The following is a 20,038-nucleotide window of genomic DNA, read 5'->3' as shown; positions in this document are numbered from 1 at the left end:
TGAAATACTTAGCACAGTTAACTGAAATAAAATAATGTTTAATAAATGTTAGCTATTATCATTTAATAGTGGCCCTCTAAAAACAGAAAGGGCAACTTGTTACCTACCAACAGACTGATTACTTCTGTCTGCAACCTCATTAAATATGGACAACTAGAGGTCATAGGTAAAACCTCTACCCATGACTTTTCAATCAATTTACCCAAAGACATTCAGCTAATCACCTGTCAAAGTGTAAGTGAAACAAGTAGTAACTTCTAAGGCATCTCCCAGTTTTAAATTCTAGGATTTTATAAACGCAGGGTTCACAGTCTCACATTAGGAAATAACTTTAAAACTTGGTCATTTCACTCTTCCATGGTAAATATTTATGCATAATTTTAATACTAATGAACCTGCCTTAGAAGCAAATGATAAGAATATATCCAAATAGAATAGGCTGTACTAACTATACAAATAACTTGACAAACCCAGAAAACTGTGTAACATGGAAACTAGCAAGTTAACCCATTTCTATTTATACCAATGTTTGTAGGCCAGCAAATCTTTAAATTTACACTAAAAAATTCATGACATAATTTAGTTCCACAGTAACATATCTAATTTCCTTTTGTAATTATATACTCACCCTAATTCTGTCATGCCATCCATGAACTCCTGTTTGGAGAACTCGCACTGTGTTGCTGCTCTGAACTTCCATGCAATAATCAACACACTAATGCTGGCTGGATCGAGTGCCAGGTCATCACAGAACTGCTGTATGCCATCTATTCCAATTTTATTCTCATCTTGAGGGTCTTTAAAAATAATAATGCAATATTAAAGTAGTGTCGTATTATGCTACATTACTAAAACTGAAAAAGATAATGCTTTATATGTCATTTTTTAAATGACCACAATATATGGAAGGCATGACACAGTATTACTCTAACATACACTTTCCCATTATTTAAAGCCATTCTCCTCTCTAGGAAGGCATGAAACAGTATTACTCTAACATACACTTTCCCATTATTTAAAGCCATTCTCCTCTCTAACAGCATTCTTAAAGTGTACAAAAGAGATACATGCAGATGAGACATGATTTTTTTAAGTCTCATTTATTCATGTGAAATATGTCCCATACTTATACACATTCAGAAAATCAGACATTCGTATATAGGGACATGGGATTCTAATTCAATATATCCATATTTTGCTTAGGTAGGCATTCTGAACAGAAATTCTTTTTTTCTTAGAACAAAGTTCACTTTCCCACAACAACCACTTCTTAAGAGTAACAGAAAAACTATGTAATTCAACCCTAATCTCAACAATGTAAATATCTTTTGTTTAAAGAAAAAAATCAATACTTATCAAAGAGGCAAAAATTTTAAATAACAAAGAGAAAGAGGCACTCATAGACTGCTATCCAATATGATTTGCTACCACCTTTCTTTTTTTATTTTTGAGACGGAGTCTTACTCTGTCGCCCCAGGCTGGAGTGCAGTGGCATGATCTTAGCTCACTGTAACCTCTGCCTCCCAGGTTCAAGCGATTCTTCTGCCTCAGCCTCCCAAGTAGCTGGGACTACAGGCACACGCCACCACGCCCAGCTAATTTTTGTATTTTTAGTAGAGATGAGGTTTTACCATATTGGACAGGCTGGTCTCAAACTCCTGACCTTGTGATCGGCCCGCCTCAGCCTCCCAAAGTGCTGGGATTATAGGTGTGAGCCACCAAACCCGGCCTTGCTAACACCTTTCTTAAAGTAATCTGGCAATATCTCCAGCAATAAAAAACATGCGTATCATTTGACTTTAGAGCACAAGTTATGCATAAAACATCCCATATTCAGAAAAACTTTGAAATTCTGTAAATGTATTTCTGCAAAAACATAAAAGATATGGAAGGATCCACACCATTGGTTACTCAGGAGAATGAATAAGGAGAATGAATAAGGAAAAGACAGACAAACTATTAACCTTTTCTTATTCATCTATTATGCAGTTGAACTTTTTAAAAACTACGCATTACTTTATAATTCTTTAAAGATTTAGTATGCAGGTTTTCTTAAAGACTGGTTCAGCTGAGTTTTATACATATGAGGGGAGAAAAAACAGTTCCCATCCCCATGCTCAACTTGGACAATGGGGAGGAAAAAAAAGGAGGGCAGGAAAATAAAGAGGCCAAGAAGAAATTTTAGTGCAAAGAAAATAATTTCTCCTCAGAGTTCTTGAAATAACCCTAAGATATACAGACCTCTATTGGACACATCCACCCAATTTATGTTATATATAGTATTTGATTTCTCACAAGCCCATCACTTTGAAAAATCTGGTCCAAAATTTATTTAAAGTCACAAGCAAGCACTCACCTTTGTATCTATTGTACAGTTGTTCTAACTTCTTCCTGTCCAATGATCCTTTTACACTCTCTCGTATATAAAGTTCAGGATTTTGGAAAAAATTATCTGTTGCAACATCTAACTTCCAGTCATTTTGAGATAGACAACTTACTGCTGTTTTTTCACTAGATTGTGTGAAGATCATAAACTGACGAACTTTATCCTTCTGCGATGATTTCAACTTGTTCTATTGAAACCAGAAAATAAACTGAAACTCTATGTAAAATCACATAAGACTAAATATTTCTATATGGCTGACAAAACGTTCTTAGTAATACTTTTTCCTCATAAAACATTAAAACAGTTTAACTTAAGATTTATTTTTGATCTATTATTAATCAGAAAGACTAACTTTTAAAAAATATGAAACAAAAAATATGATACAGTTTTGGAAGAGAAATAGGACAGAAGCAAAGGAAGCTCAACCACCCAGCGTTTCTCCTACAGTGGGTCCTGAGAGCATACAGAAAGGCTGCAGAAGGGAAGCGGTGCTACTCTCCAAACCTGGACAAGCACAGTGCTCTGAGATGGATGCACAAGTAGTGGTGGGGAAGAAGGTGACATGATCTGACCAGTGAGCAAATGCCCCTGGGGAACCATGAGATTAACAGGTGTTTACTGCAGGCCTAATACCCACTATAAAGGATATGGGGCTAGAGGGCGGGGATCCTCCCTCCCCAACACCACCTACCTTGTTTTCTTGCTGTTTTTATCAAATAGGAGGAAGCAATAAAATAGAAGGATTCGACATTTCTCCTAGTTGTGTTCAGAAACCAAGAAAATTATCAACAAAATTTCCTCATATTTTCACTCAAATCAGGAGAAGCATCCTTCCTACCGAAATAATTTTTTTTTTCTTTTTCCCCTGGAAGAATCACGTCATTCCCTTAGCCAGAGCCTAGCAGAGACCCTTGGTCTCTCCAAACAGCCCTTCTACCTCTTCTCAGAGAGGGGAAGAGATGAAGAGATAATCACCTCTTCTCACTTGCTGCACACTGACAAGGATTCATTTCTCATCTGACCTAAACCCACAGGAAAAGAAGGCAGGGTACTCTCTCCCAGTATCAAAGACCATGTTCTCCCTTCCCTCTCACCCAAGCCAGCCTCCGAGCAACTGCAGCCCCATCACTGGTACTCTTCCTCCTCCCAAGCTCCAATACCATCTTCTAGCAAAATACTTGGGTTCTTCCTGAGCTACTATTGTAAATGAAGACGGAAAACTTGAGTAGGATACTCATGAATAGACACAATATTCTGTGGTTGGCTGGGCGCGGTGGCTCATGCCTGTAATCCCAGCACTTTGGGAGGCCCAGGCGGGCGGTTCACCTGAGGTCAGGAGTTCGAGACCAGCCTGGCCAACATAGTGAAACCCCGTCTCTCCTAAAAATACAAAAATTAGCTGGGCATGGTGGCAGGTGCCTATAATCCCAGCTATTCGGGAGGCTGAGGCAGGAGAAATGCTTGAAACCGGGAGGCAGAGGTTGCAGTGAGCTGAGATAACACCATCACACTCCAGCCTAGAGGACAAGAGCGAGACTTCATCTCAAAGAAAAAAAAAAAATATATATATATATATATATGTACGTACATATATATATATATATATATTTTTTTTTTTTTTCTTTCCTGTGGTTTAAGCAACACATTTGAGAGCCCCAGATGCTCTCATCTGGCCCAAACAGACAGATCGTAAATATCAACTTCCAGATTAGACAGATCAGAGAACCCTAACCAGAAGGTTAAGGCATTTGTTCAAAAATATCACTCAGGTTGTTATTAGTAGAAATGAGACAAGAACAAAGAGGTCTCATGAATCTGAGTAATCTTTCCATAAATTACACTGCTTGCTATACATATTTACAAAGCTTTTGAGATTTTACAACATATTTCTACCAATCACAGTAAAAACAACACTATACAAAATCAAATATGAAAACTAACCCTATCTCCCTATTTCTTGCAATATGAAAAATGTCTATGCTCTAGAATCTGATCTGTCAGTCACACTCCTCTCTTTGCAAATATGTTACTGTTAAGATTACAGATTAAAATCTCAACCTCTGTACTCCACTAAAATTGAGAAACTATAAATTCACTACTCTTCTGCTACTTCACTAATAACTCTACAACATCTGGACATCAGATAAGTCATATCCCATTGCAAAACACATCCCTCAAGTGTCTAGGAGTCTTCCCTTTGGAAAACCATCTCCTCCTTGAGATTTACTGTTCAATGACAACAAACTCACAATGAAATCAAATGCCAAGGAAGATAACTGTCCTAATTTAATTTTGCTTAAATGAAAGTTAACAAGGAAATCATTTTGATTCCAACTTTTGTTACTGAAAATTATTTTAAAACTTAGTATATCTTTCTCCCTTGAGTGATAGAGTACCCTAACATATGTTTTAATCCTCCTCTGAGAAAGAAGGTAAAGTACCAAAGGATCACTGTGATCGTCAGTGACCACCATATAATGGTGCAGGAAGTGTTGGAGATTAACCTGCAAGTATGCCAACCACAGACCATATCCTGGAAAATACGTAGGTTTTTTTGTTGTTGTTTTTTTAAGAGACTGGGTCTCGCTATGTTGCCCAGGCTGGTCTCAAACGCCTGGGCTCAAGCAATCCACCTGCCTCAGCCTCCCAAAGTGCTGGGACTACAGGAGTGAGCCACTGTGCCTGGCCTGGCAATTACTTTTTAATTAAACCTGATACAACTTATTGGCGTAATTTTTCCCCCATCCTCCTAAAAGTTGGAGGTGGCAAAACAAACAGATTTAGCTGGGGTTTTATCATATAGTTTTAAATCCAGTGCTCTGTTCCCTGCAGGGTCAATCACCTTTGTTGAAGGGAGGAAAGGAAAAATCATAGCTTAAGTCATTTCTACAAGCCAAAAAGAACTAGTCATTCTACTATTCTATTCCTATCAAAAAGCAGGATAACAGAAGACCAGGGAAACAAAGATAAAAAACTGTCTTACCCACACAAACTAAAAACAAAATAATACAAACGAATTAATTCCATGTCATATCTTATTTGAAAAATATGTTTATGTAATAAATTTTATATATATACACACACATACACACACACACATATATAAATGTAAACTGTTTTTTTTTTCTGAGACAGTGTCTCACTCTGTCGCCAGGCTGGAGTGCAGTGGTACAATCTCGGCTCACTGCAACCTCCACTTCCCAGGCTCAAGCGATTCTCCTGCCTCAGCCTCCCGAGTAGCTAGGATTACAGGCACGCGCTGCCGCGCCCAGCTAATTTTTGTATTTTTAGTAGAGACAGGGTTTTGCCATGTTTCCTAGGCTGGTCTTGAACTCCTGACCTCAGGTGATCCAACCATCTCAGCCTCCCAAAGTGCTGGGATTACAGGCATGAGCCACCGGCCAGGCCAAATGTAAACTATTTTAACTGGTTTGGTATAAATTTCCACTATACAGGGCAAGATCAATATATCTGAAGAAACAGGGTGCACCTACCCATTTCCAACACCATAAAGGTTACTGAGTTACACTAGGCCAAGAAGTGACAGTATGGACTCCAGCTAAGCCAAGTGATATTGACAATCCCACTCCTATAAAGTCTGATAAGTACCCTCCACTTCTTATACTCATAATGCACTCTTACCATTTCTTTGTCAGCTCTCTGTTCCTAGAATACATTGTAACACCCGATTCTCTACTAAGGGAATTCAATTCTGTAGTCTCAAAGGCTACCCTAGAATAATGCTGGAGTATACCAGACCAATTTAGGGGAGCTGTAACACTCCCATCCCCTTTTCCTAAGCCACGCAGACACACCAGGCAGTGTTCTGATGTTGACAGTATGGCACCAAAGGTTTAAATTTTTATCAACATAAGGAAGAGAAAAAGGTGACTAACCAGAGAAGAATTATTTTATAGGGGATGAGAGGGTGGATAGAAAATTGAGGTGGAAGAAAAAACAGATGGATTTTTTCTCTGTTTCTACTACAAACACAGTGGGGAACTTCCCAAGAGCAAAATCATGTGACAGCTACAATGATTCAGCACTCAAATGTAATATATGCCATTTATTTAAATACTTATTTAAAGGGAATAAACTAGAGTAATCATTAAACAAGATCAGGCAATACAATCTTCAGTATTCCGATGTTAAAACTACCTAGATATTATGAAGTTTTCAAAGAAACGCAATAGTGGAAAGGATGTAAAATGCATAAAACAAAATATATTTTGCTTTTTAACTCTGGCAAAAAAAAAAGCAGGGGGAGAGGAGAAATGCTATCTCTTGTAACAGAAAGCTAATTACAACGGTATCAAAGATTACCAAAATTAGAAATACTGTCATAATCTGAAGAGTAAAATGAATTTATTTGCTCATCTTTCCAAAATATAACATGCCAAGTTATCAACACATATTGTTTTATTCTTAAATCTAGCATATTTGCTTTTTTTTTTTTTTACTCAAGAAACTCAAGAATTAGAGAATCAGCCAGGTGCAGTAACTCACGCCTGTAATCCAGCACTTTCGGAGATGGAGGCAGTAGGACTATTTGAGGCCAGGAGTTCAAGACTAGTCTGGCCTGGGTAACACAATGAGACCATCGCTACAAAAAAATTTTTTTAACTGGTTGTTGTAGCGCACACCTGTAGTCCTAGCTACATGGGAGGCTGAGGTGGGAAGATGAGGATCACTTGAGCCCAGGAGTTCATGGCTGCAGTGAGCCAAGACAGCACCACTGCACTACAGCCTGGGTGACAGAGCGAAATCTTATCTCAAAAAAAAGAAAAGAAAAGAAATTTAAGAATCACATTTAAAATAATAGCTTATCTGAAGAAAAAATATTAATAAAGTTTAAAAAGTCTTCCTATTAAAAGTATTTCCCCAAGGAAAAACAACAAACATGAAAATGACTTTCTAGTCAACTAAGTCCTAACAATTTCAAAATAGAAATAATTTTAATAAGTGATATTTTTACAGGAAAAAATTAAGATCCATTTTATTTCTATTGTCTTGAATTTTTATCTTCTCATCCTTCAAGTTTATATTTCTGCCTGAACTCCAGAAACAGACACTTAGGCCTTTATATCTTTAGAGGAATTAATTTTCTAACTCAATTCTTGTTAACTTAGGATTTGATGAATCTAGCTCACAAAAGTTAATGCTTTCAAAATCAAAACACTTTTATGATCACCCATAATTCTCACTAAAAGCTCTGTATGTTGTTATGTAATTATCATCTGACAGTTTAACTTCATCTGAAATTTAAAGAGCTAGTTTTAACTTTAGAAGATCATACTTTCCATATATAATACATGGTATTCAGCGAACACAGGAAAACGTTACCAATATCCAAAACTACTCACTCACAAAAGGGCTTCCAATAGACTATAGGTCCAAAGTCAAAAGTGCAGGAAAAAATCAATTCAACCAACGAGCCTACCTACAACTCCTAGAGCAGACTTTCACCTAGAAACCAAAGTTCTACTCCAGGAAAGTCAGCATAGGAATCTAGGCAGGAATAGCTCTATCTCTTTCCTTCCACCTGTACAGAGAGGCAATATAATATGATTCGCTAGAGAAGGCTGCAGACTTTCAAACCAGACTGTCAGGATTTTAACTCTACCAGTGCCACTTAATTGCCGTATCACTTTGGGAAAATTAATCTTTCTGTGCTTCAACTTCTTCATCTGTAAACAGAGTGTTGAGGTTACATGAATCAATTCAGGTTAAACTCTTAGAACCGTAACTAGCACATGGTAAGGACTCCACATAAGTTCATAGAGGAAGAAAGATGGACAGGTGTGGTGGGCTCACGGCTTGTACTCCCAGCACTTTGGGAGGCCGAGGCAAGAGGAACACTTGAGCTCAGGAGTTCAAGACCAGCCTGGGCAGCATAGCAAGACCTCGTCTGTATTAAAATTAGCAACAACAAAAAAGTAGCTAGGCATAGTGGTGCATTCCTGGAGTCCTAGCTACTTGGGAGGCTGTGGTGGGAGGATCACTTGAGCCCAGGAGATAAGAGGCTGCAGTGAGCTATGATGGCGCCACTGCACTCCAGCCTGGACAAGAGAAAGCATGCGACCCTATCTTAAAAAAAGAAAAAAAAAATACTCCACAAAAAAAAATTTAAATGGTAAACAATAACTATAATAAAACTAGCAGCTAACATTTGAGCTTCTACTGTGTGCCAGGCACTGCACTAGGTACTTATTAATCCTGCAAGATGATTCCATTTTACCAATGAGGAACCAAACTTCCAGCATAATTTATCTACTTATTCAAAAAGTAGCAGAGCCAGAAATGAAGCCCTGCTGCCTGGTTTCAAGGCATGCAGTCTTGCCATTTACTATATACTGCCTTCAAGTGAAAAGAAAATCAAAAGGGCAAAAGTGCAACCACTGACTGTTGAAGGGAGGAGAATTGTGAGCAATATTTCTTCACCTATTTTAATGGAAAAGTAGTCAAATGTGAACGATTTGCATTCCAACTAAAAATTCCCCATTAAGCATTCTCTCACAACCTAACTAAAAAGACAATTTGGGGATTGAGCTTCTATTTAGGGTTTTTTTTTTTTGGTTGCGGGTAAGAAGGAGAAAAGGAAGAGGATAAGTTATTTTTAAGACAAGCAATACAACAGAAAGAAAAATGTGTTTATAGTCCTGTCACAGTCTATTTTAAAAACAGATGGCTATAATCTATAGCTTTAAATGTACAGAGGTTGAAAACAAAAAAAATCACAGGGCACTCGAAGTCAGGGTTCCCTTTTCCAAAGAGAAGGTTTGAAACTCAGAGAAAATACAAATACTTATATAGGTTATAGCCAGAAAATATATGGAAATGTGTACAATTTCAAATACTAAGCAAAACGAACAAAGCCCTCATAGTACTCAAATTTGAAGTTTAAAATAATTGCTTATAGATAACAATTACTTATTCATTCTTAAATTTCCTGCACTTTGAGTAACTCTTGAAATTAACTCCTTTTTAAGAGGTGCTGAGGCTGGGCAAGGCAGCTCACGCCTGTAATCCCAGCACTTTGGGAGGTCCAGGCAGGAGGACTGCTTCAGCCCAGAGTTCAAGACCAGCCTGGGCAACATAGCAATATCTGGTGGTGCACACCTGTAGTTCCAGCTACTCAGGAGGTTGAGGTAGGAGGGTCACTTGAGTACAGAAAGTTGAGGCTGCAGTGAGCCATGATCACATCACTAACTCCAGCCTGAACAACACTGCAACACCCAGTGGCTCACGCCTGTAATCCCAGCACTTTGGGAGGCCAAGTGGGGGGTGGTTCACCTGAGGTTGGTAGTTTGAGACCAGTCTGACCAACATGTAGAAACCCCATCTCTACTAAGAATACAAAATTAGCCAGGCATGGTGGCACATGCCTGTAATCCCAGCTACTTGGGAGGCTGAGGCAGGAAAATTGCTTGAATCCAGGAGGCGGAGTTTGTGGTGAGCCAAGACCACAACATTGTACTCCAGTCTGCGCAAGAAGAGGGAAACTCCGTCTCAAAAAAAAAAAGAGGCTCTGTATTACATTAGTCCCCTCTTATCCACGTGGGGGAGGGAGAAACGTTCCAAGACTTCAGTGGATGCCTGAAAACACAGATAGTATAGAACCCTATATATACACTCTGGTTTTTTTTTTTTTTTTTTTTTTTTTGACCTGATAACTAAGAGAACTACTAAGTGACTAACAGTAGGCAGCGAATACAGCATGAATAAGATGGACAAAGAAATGGATGACCAACGGCTGCAACAATGAGATTTCATCATGCTACTGAGAACAACGCACAATTTAAAACTTATGAATTGTTTAGTTTGGAACTTTCATGAATATTTTCAGATCACCAGGTGATTGCGGGTAACTGAAATCAAGCAAAGTGAAACCACAGACGAGGGTACTACTGTACTACTAAGTCCATAGGAATGATATACAAACTATGTGATTATTGTGCACGATGATACATTATGGCAACCTAACTTTCAAAAATTCAGACGTGACCGGGCATGGTGGCTCACGCCTATAATCCCAGCATTTGGGAGGCCGAGGCGGGTGGATCGTGAGGTCAAGAGATTGAGACCCTCCTGGCCAACATGGTGAAACCCCGTCTCTACTAAAGATACAAAAATTAGCTGGGCATGGTGGCATGTGCCTGTAATCCCAGCTACTTGGGAGGCTGAGGTAGGAGAATCACTTGAACCCTGGAGGCAGAGGTTGCAGTGAGCTGAGATTGCACCATTGCACTCCAGCCTGGGTGACAAGAGCGAAACTCCAGCTCAAAAGAAAATATTCAGAAGTATATCTGTAAGATTCAAATAGATTACTGTAGACTTTTGTATACTTTTCTTCACAGGTTTTTAAAAAGTAGGCAACTAATGAAAATTTAAAAGATTTTCTCTCCACCCCTCAGAATTACTAGTTAAAATTACTAGACAAAAGGCCAGCCGCGCCTGGCCTTTCAGGAGGTATACTCTTTTAGGAGGCTAAGGGGGGCAGATCACTTAAGGTCAGGAGTTTGAGACCAGCCTGGCCAACATGCTGAAACCCTGTCCCTACTAAAATACAAAAATTAGCCAGGCATGGTGGCACATGTCTGTAATCCCAGCTACTCGGGAGACTGAGGCAGGAGAATCGCTTGAACCCAGGAGGCAGAGGTTGCAGTGAGCTGAGATCGTGCCACTGCATTCCAGCCTGCACAACACAGAGTGAGACCCTGTCTCAAAACAAACAAACAAACAAAAAAATGTTATTTTTGCTAATTTCTGATGATAAATAAGAAATAACCATCTTAAAATACTTGCATTAGTCATCATCTCGATTGATTCTCTCAAACTTATTGCTTGAACTTCTAACAAGAAATCCAAGTAGCTAATTTAAATTTACTTTCCTCTCTCCACTAACATTGTTTTCTAAAGTAATCTCAAGTTAATAAAAGATTATTGAGGCAAAAAGGAAAAAAAACACAAAAAAATGAAAAATTAAATGAGATTTATAAAATTCCATAGTTAAGATCTAACATACTATATTTCTTAGAGAGAATAAATGATCCTTGAAAAATAAATTGTAATTCTAGTATTTGATATTTTCTCAAATCCTAAATCAGAAAGTATTAGAATCCTCTGAATAAACACTCCACATGTTTATTAAAACGAAAATACCCTACTCTAATAAGGGAATGGGCTGTGTACTTCAGCAACTTATCTCTGTGTTGAGTGATTCAAAAGTACTATAGATTTAAAAAAAAAAAACTAAATCCCTTAAAATTTTATAATACAGGCAGCCTAATCACTCTCAGTGACTAGGTACTAATTACATAAAACAAATTCAATAAAATAATAAAAGACTATTTCAGTGACTGTTTTTTCCTTCTGTTTTGCTTTTTCTTGTGGGGGTGGGTGCACACCCAAAGTGGCTACATAAATTAGTCAAGAGCTTGTTTCTGTCCACAAAGCAACTGAATCCTATTTGGAAGTATTTCTTTTCATCAGATTTCATGGCAAACACTACCATAACTTGAACTCAATACTGAAATTTAAAAGGAGTTTTCTCCCAGATTTTCCTTATGCTTGACCCAATCTATAAGAACACAATCAAAGTAGCCACTTGACCCAAATGACCTGTTCTTCTAAAATTTTTTTTTTTAATTAACACAGAATTTTGTTTTGTTTTGTTTTGTTTTTGTTTTGTTTTTGTTTTTGAGACAGTCTTGCTCTGTTGCCCAGGCTGGAGTGCAGTGGCACGATCTCAGCTCACTCCAAGCTCCACCTCCCGGGTTGACGCCATTCTCCTGCCTCAGCCTCCCAAGTAGCTGGGACTACAGGTGCCCACCACCACACCCAGTTAATTTTTTGTATTTTTAGTAGAGATGGGGTTTCACCATGTTAGCCAGGATAGTCTCGATCTCCTGACCTCGTGATCTGCCGGCCTCGGCCACCCAAAGTGCTGGGATACAGGCGTGAGCCACCGTGCCCAGCCAAAAATTAACACAGAATTAACTGTACCTCCAACTTTCTTACTATATGCACCAAAAGTTATAATTTTTCAATTACTTAATGTTTACATCAAATCATTTGATTATACATGGAAACAACTAGGTCACTATTATTCAGCATGACAAGGAAGAAACCAGAGTAAAACTAAACAAAGATTCTACATCTACACTGAAGGAGTGCTTGCTGGGTTTAAAAAAAAAAAAACAGAAAAATGGGAATAGGTCAGGGGGAGATAAAGTGTGGAACCAGAGACCGGGGTTCTAACCCCTGCTCTGCCACAAACTAGCATCAAATCATTTAGAATGCTAAGCCTTCACTCCCGATATGCTAAATAAATTTTAAAAAAGGTAGTAATAATGCCTGTTTCAGAAGTGGGAGTGGAGATTAATGACAACTGTAAACTGTCTGACTAGCAGAGTGTATCTTCTCAATAAACACTAATTTCCTTTCTTTGTCCCCAGTCTTCTGCATATAGTCACTGAACGAAATACAAACCACTAGAACATATTCGACAATCTATCAAAGAGGTTTTGTTGTGTTTTTATTAACCCTAGTGTGGCTAGGCATACTTGATAATCCATTAGTTTTTATTGAACATTAGACAGTCATCTTAAACAGAATTCAAAACTCTGTACACAGAAGCTGCATGGCAAAGAAAACTGTAGTAAGGGTCTTTTGAAAAAACTGCTTTAGGCCGGGCGCGGTGGCTCAAGCCTGTAATCCCAGCACTTTGGGAGGCCGAGACGGGCGGATCACAAGGTCAGGAGATCAAAACCATCCTGGCTAACACGGTGAAACCCCGTCTCTACTAAAAATACAAAAAACTAGCCGGGCGAGGTGCCGGGCGCCTGTAGTCCCAGCTACTCGGGAGGCTGAGGCAGGAGAATGGCGTGAACCCGGGAGGCGGAGCTTGCAGTGAGCTGAGATCCGGCCACTGCACTCCAGCCTGGGCCACAGAGCGAGACTGCATCTCAAAAAAAAAAAAAAAAAGAAAAAACTGCTTTAAAAAATAATTATCTGTAATACTGTCACAGCATACACGGAACAAAAAAAACAAGGTATATCATACCACTCAGAATCCTTCAACGGCTTTCTACCTCTCTAGGATAAAAGCCCAATATCCTTACAGTGCCGACCCATGCCTATCCCCACTCCTTACCACCTAGGCCTTATCTGCTCCAATGATCCCCTGTATATACACATATACACACGTACACACACACACTGCTCCAGCCACACTGGTCTCACTGTTCCTCAAGATTTCTACCATATTTCTGCATGGTTTATTCCCTCATTCCCTAGTCTGCTCAAAATGGTCTCACCGGTGATACAGATATTTAGCAACCCTACTTCCATCAATGCCCTAGCACCCCCAATCCCCTTCCCTAACACTGTTTTCTCCCACAGCACTTAACACCTTCTAACATAGTAAAGAAGAAAACTATATACCATGTTTATTATTTATGTCTCCCTACTAAAAGGTAACCCTCACCAGAGTGAGAATTTTTGTCTCTTCTGTGATGCATACATCCCTCCAGTGCCTAACACTGTGTCTGGCACACAGATGTATAACAATCATTGAAAAGAATTGATACTCTCGTTTAATTTACTTGTAGATATGCAAAGAATGTGCAACAAGTTATGAAAAGACAACCTTGAATAGATCTACATCCATTTGAATTTACAAATTCTAGTATTTGTTGACAACATAATCTTAAATTTCAAAGTTCATGTATTTTTAAAGCCATTGAAAACATAGGCATTAACATCACTGATCACCCGTTAATATGAATTTTGTTACTTAATATATTCATTAACAACATGTGGTTTCCTCTAAGTGATCGATATGATTTAATTTCAAATGTAATTTTCAGGATTTCATGAGTAAACAGATTTATATATATCACAAATACTGGGGGAAATGGTAGACCAGGAGAAAATAGTTTCAGTTCTGCAACCAACAATCCTGCAAACTTGAACCTCAAAACCTCCTTGATCTTCAGTTTCTTCTTGTGTAAACATGGGGAGGAGTAAATTAGATGATCTCGAAGTCTATGTCAGATCTAAAAATTCTATGATGCTATGAGTCTAGAAAATCATTAGAATCACAAAATGTCTATGCTGGATGAAACTTTAGAAATCATCCAGTCCAATCCTGCCATCTTATAAATAAAACCACCCACACGTTTTGAACACTTTTTAAAAATATGTTCCAAGCTGGGCACGGTGGCTCACACCTGTAATCCTAGCACTTTGGGAGGTCAAGGCAGGTGGCTCACCTTAAGTCGAGTTCGAGACCAGCTTGGTCAACATAGTGAAACCTCGTCTCTACTAAAAATACAAAAATTAACCGGGTATGTTGGCGGACGCCTGCAATCCCAGCTACTTGGGAGGCTTAGGCTGGAGAATCGCTTGAACCCAGAAGGCGCAGGTTGCAGTGAGCCAAGATTGCACCATTGCACTCCAGCCTGGGCAACAGAGCAAAAACTCCATCTCAAAAAAAAAAAAAGTTCCAAAGTAACAGAATATTATCTAGTTTTGGAGTCATTTTCAGGGTGGAGGGAATAAGTTAACAGAACAACTTTTTTACTTATACAAAATATTTCAAATATCCCATCATTTAAGTTTGCTCTAGAACTGACAATAACATACTCTAGAAATGGGCTGCAGCTACAGACACCAAAAAATTCACAGCCCCAAAACTGTATAAAGAAACAATTATATGTAAGATAAGTTTATAATGAAACAACTTCTTAACTATAAAATTCTTACTGCCTAATTTCTATTAGGGCCAGTGGTGAGTCTCTTTCCTTTCTTACTATATTTTTTAAGAAACAAGGTCTGTTAGCCAGGCTGGAGAGGTGCAGTGGCAGGGCTCACAGCAACCTCAATCTCCCAGCTCAAGTAATCCTCCCACCTCATCCTCTGGAGTAGCTGCAACCACAGGCTAGCACCAGTATGCTTGGCTAATATTATTTTCTTTCCCCTTGGGATGGAGTCTCACTATGTTGCCCAGGCTGGTCTCAAACTCCTAGGCTCTCAATTCTCCTGCTTCGGTGACCCAGGGTGCTGGGATTACAGGCATGAGCCACCGTGCCCTGCCTCCATGGTGAGTTTCTAAACCAGAGAATATCACAATTCTCATGACATAAACTGAGTTCAGCCACAGTACATGTTTTTAATTAATATCTTGTCACCAATGGTAGAATTACATGGGTTATAGCTAAGTTTCAAAAGTAGCTAATTTTAATATTAACCAAAAGAATAGCAGCTTACAAGCTGAACTCTCCTATGAACCACTTGAATCCTGAATTCCTGAACAGGTGATGACTCCAGATCTAGGGGATGATGCGGATCTGGAACCATCCTGAAGAGCACACATTTCAGCTGTGGCTGAGTGCTTCCCCGGGAATTAATGTCATTACTTCGAGCTTACTATACTCATCTAAATGCTAAAAGTCTGGAAACTTCAGGAGTAATGTCTGCGACCATGTAAATACTTAAGAAACTAGAAACTGTTTAGACTGCCTGGTGGATCTCTGAACACTGTAATACTAATCCATACATTAACCTGCACTTTACAGGAAAGTTTTCTTACAAATTCAAACTGTAAATTCCTACACAACTTGCCACAGAACATAAATGTTAAATATGTGGCAGACTAAACCATATATCCATACATGACAACAAAATACTGCCAAGCTGGAGGATGGGACTAGAAGTGTCGTTCAGCAAAATTAAGACCAACTAAAAACAAAGACACTGGGGCATTCCCTTAACACAGGCGCGCACACACACCCTCCTCAAAGAGGCCTTTATGTTCCCCATGAGCAAAAGGACAACAATATCATTTTTACTATTCATACAGTAACCTGCACGGAATTCAACTCACGCTCAGACTGTACAATGCCAAACAGCGCTTCTGAAACACGAAGAGCTTCCAGCAGAGTCAGGTACTTAATTACCAAAGTAAACAACTCGACCACAAGGGTCTGCAAGCCAAGGACTTTCTTTCCCCCCCCCCCCAAACAAAAAAGGAGAGTAACTTGACAAACTGTTTTTTTAAAAAAAAATCACAAATGGCCCTTAACTACTATAATAAAGCAATTACTCCTCCCACCCCCAAGCAAATAAAATAGGTGCTCGAAAGGGCGCTCGCTAGTCTGTGTTCCCTAATTTTATGAAATGAGAACAGGTTGCACTTCCGTACCCCCTCCCCCAAGCTCAGCAGTCTCCCATGTTTTCAGTAGAGAGGTAAATATAACCTCCACCAACTGGCCGGGGAAACTCTCCTTCTCCAAAAGCATGGGACGCCTCGAGAGGTGATGGAGAAAGGAAAAGGGCTGATACCCCGCCCCAAGCAAAACTGCCTGGGAGACTTGCGGGGTACTGGAGCCGGGAGCGGAGGAGGGAGAGGCGCGCCGGGAAAGTCTTTCCTTCTCCCCGGCCGGGCGAAGAGGGAAGCCCCGGCTTCGGGGCGGGGGGAGGCTACTCACCCGGAACCCCAGACCCCAGTCCCCGGCCAGACACAATGGAGCCGGCAGAGGGGCAGGGGCAGGGCCGTTGCCCCATCCCCTCCCCCCGCCCCAACGCCTCCCCCACCCGTGCCGGGCCCCGAAGAGGGGCACCGGAGCCGCTCCCCGCGCCCCAAACTCCCCGGGGCTCCCGACTAGGCCTGGCTCCGCTCCGCCTCCTCGGCTCTCGCGTAGCGGCGGCGCCCGGGCGGGAAGGGGCGAAGGAGGAAGGGAGAGGCAGTCAGGAGAGCCCCCGCCTGGGAGCGGGACGGAGGCCGCGGGCCGAGGCTCGGGGCTGCAGGGTCACCGCGGGGCGGAGGGCGGCCGGGGCGGGGGTGCGCGGCAGCGCCGGCCCCCAGCCGGCAGGGCGGGCGGGCGGCCGCAGTGCCTCACCATGTTGGTGTCCTCCAGGCCTCTCCCCTCCTCCTCCGGCTCCGCAGCGAATGGACGGCGGCGGCGGCGGCGGCTCCTCTCACGGGCTTGCCGGGCTCCCGCTCATGCGCAGTGCGGGGCGGCCCGGCGCGGCCCGAGGAGGCAGCCCCGGGCCTCGGGGAGGCGGAGGGACTGAGGCGGGCGGAGGGCACCCCGCGCGGGGCTTCCCCCGGGCGCGGGGGTCCCCCGGGGCGGGGGCGGGGGGCGCGGCGGGGGAGGGGCGGGCGACGCAAGCCCTCCGCGCGCCGACATCCTCCTGCCGCGCCGGGCGGTCTCTAGTGGGGGCGCCGGGGGACACCCCACCTCCGTTTCCTACGCGGTTCCTTCCGGACGGTCACGGCCGGGTCTACGCGGGCTGGAAGCGGGGACGAGCGGCGGCCGATAAGTTGAGCAGCTGGGGGCGGCTGAAACGGATGGTAGAGGAGCTTCATCCATCCCAGACCTCCCCTCCCCATCAGTACCAAAAAAAGAGAGAAGATAGTGGAAACACCTACCCCCGCCCCGTGTTTTCTTCTTTTTCCCCCCATCTCAGTATCAGACTTAGATCCGTTCCCTCGCGTGGGCATCCCAGGGGAGACCTTAGTCCAGCCCTGCGGTAGCTGTCACTCCGTTAGTGAGGCCCAGGCTCTCCCCAGACCTGTGTCAGCTGGGAGACAGTGGGGCAGCCCTAGAGTGGGATGGGGTGGGGTGCACTGGGACCCAAGGCCCGGCTGCAGGAGTCCAGATGGCCTGCCTACTGCTAGCTCTCAGTATCCCCTCAGTTCGGCCTGTCCGGGGTAAGTTTCGGGAAGCAACTACACATTTTTTCACTGAGGGTCGAGTCAGGCAGGGCGGACAGTCCAGGTGTGACCTGCCCTGGGCGTTAAGTCGGCCGAGGCCGAGGAGCACTAGGATTCTGAGCTAAGGATCAAGTGGACAAATTCGTGCTGCAAGTGGACAGAAGACTCCTGTGGAGTGAGTGGTCCTTACCCTTCAGAAATGTAGTATCCAATTGGAGAGGTAAGACACATTCACACAGGAAGGAAATAAAACAGCTAAGAAAGCAAACGCACTCAGAAAATCACATCTGAAACTGGACCAAGAGCTTACCTATGTTTCAGAACAAGACCCACCTGAGTAGACCCGTTATCACCATCATCACCAGCACAGGCATTAAAAGACCAGATCAACCCTATAACTAATGAATTTGTTATTATCAAAACAACAGAACTTCTGTAGTAACTCCCAAAGGCCTCCTGAATTTCTGGAGCTAGCTATGTACTGGGAGCTCCCACCGCTGTACCAAGGCAGGTTTCTGGCCGCCACAAACCATTCATCTATTCTTTCCCCCAATATTTAATGGGTGCATGTGAATGTGCCAAGCTCCTTGCTGGGCTCTGAGTAAACAGTCCTGCAGGGACAAGCCAGATCTGCCTCGTGCAGCAAGCCTGAAACTGGACTATGTCCGCGGATATTCTCCATGATTACCTAGCTTTTGACCTAAAGTATTAACATAACACTTAGGGTGTTAATGAAGAGGATTCATGTGTCTCTTGCTCCACTCTGTTCTACTCCATTGAAATAATCGTTTGCGAGTTTTCCTAAGCTCTACCAAGGTACAGGCCTTAGTTATTCTAATTGACGTCTCACCTGCATTTGAACACTTCCTCCTTGAATTTCCTGTTCATTTTCCATGACTCCACCTTCTCCTGCATCTCCTCTTTGCTCTGTGACCACTCTCCTTTGCTGGCTGTATTCTCTTTGGGCTTTCCTGACCATTCCTGAACATCCTTCTGTATACAACCTGTGTCACGCTGTCACATTCCCACGATGTCAAGTACTGCCCATATCCAGAGGAATCCCAAATCTTGACTTCCAGTCCCCAAGTGGCAGGCCTAAACACTCATTCTGGTCATTCCACAGGTCTGTCAAGCTCACCAAATCTAAAACCTTATCCCCAAACCCACTTTTCCTCCTGGCTTTTCATCAAATCAGAAATCTAAGAGTCATCCACCACTCTTCCTGCCTCATCCCCTTACTCCACATCTCATCAATTTTCCCTCCTAAATGACTTTTAAGTCTGCACCCTACTATTTCTTAGCCAATTATTTTTGTTGTTGTTTGACATGGAGTCTAGCTCTGTCACCCAGGCTGGAGTACAATGGTGTAATCTTGGCTCACTGCAACCTCCGCCTCCCAGGTTCAAGCAGTTCTCCTGCCTCAGCCTCCTGAGTAGCTGGGATTACAGGTGCGTGCCACCACATCCAGCTAATTTTTGCATATTTAGTAGAGACAGGGTTTCACCATGTCTGTCAGGCTGGTCTCGAACTCCTGACCTCATGATCTGCCCACCTCAGTCTCCCAAAGTACTGGGATTTTTCTTTATCATCTCTCCTCATCTTATCAATAACTTCTTACCTAATGTTCCAGCCTCTACTTCTCCACTGCTCCATGGTTGTCTTTCTATAATGCAAATTTGAATTTGTCCTTAAAATTCTCCAAGGGCTGCATAAGCATAAGCCTCTTTGGCATGGCATTGAAGTTCTCTCTAATCTATCTGCTCCCATTGCCATTTTCCACCACCCTCCACCCAAATGCACCTTATATTTCAGTTTTCACAAACCAAGACTGCCATACCTCTGCATGTTTCCTTGCTTTCTCCGATCCTCCTGTCCCTGGCTTCCTAGCTAATACTGACTGAGGGCTTTCCATGTGTCTGATACATGGAAAG

At 42.0% G+C, this 20,038-nt stretch overlaps 1 protein-coding gene across 6 annotated transcripts in view; it reads right to left on the bottom strand.

Moving 5' to 3' along the window:
• DCUN1D1 (defective in cullin neddylation 1 domain containing 1) overlaps positions 1 to 17,459 on the bottom strand; it is a 41,259-nt gene extending 23,800 nt beyond the window's left edge. The window contains exons 1-3 of one of the 6 annotated variants that reach the window (XM_007971983.3): positions 17,290 to 17,459; positions 2,357 to 2,573; positions 629 to 797 (exon numbers count right to left, since the gene is read on the bottom strand). In XM_007971983.3, coding sequence (XP_007970174.1) covers positions 629 to 797; positions 2,357 to 2,573; positions 17,290 to 17,292 — 389 coding nt within the window. In that variant the 5' untranslated portion in view covers positions 17,293 to 17,459. Of the gene's footprint in view, positions 1 to 628; positions 798 to 2,356; positions 2,574 to 16,274; positions 16,383 to 16,647; positions 16,849 to 16,878; positions 16,903 to 17,289 lie in introns of those variants that run through there. The other 5 variants (XM_073023425.1, XM_073023426.1, XM_073023427.1 and 2 more) reach the window with 5 other exon arrangements.
• Between the last annotated feature and the right edge of the window lie 2,579 nt (positions 17,460 to 20,038).

Source organism: Chlorocebus sabaeus, chromosome 15 (genome assembly GCF_047675955.1).
Source record: "Chlorocebus sabaeus isolate Y175 chromosome 15, mChlSab1.0.hap1, whole genome shotgun sequence".
Classification (NCBI taxonomy): domain Eukaryota; kingdom Metazoa; phylum Chordata; class Mammalia; order Primates; family Cercopithecidae; genus Chlorocebus; species Chlorocebus sabaeus.
Note: the sequence above shows the minus strand (reverse complement) of the source record. Positions and strands in the feature narration are given on the sequence as shown.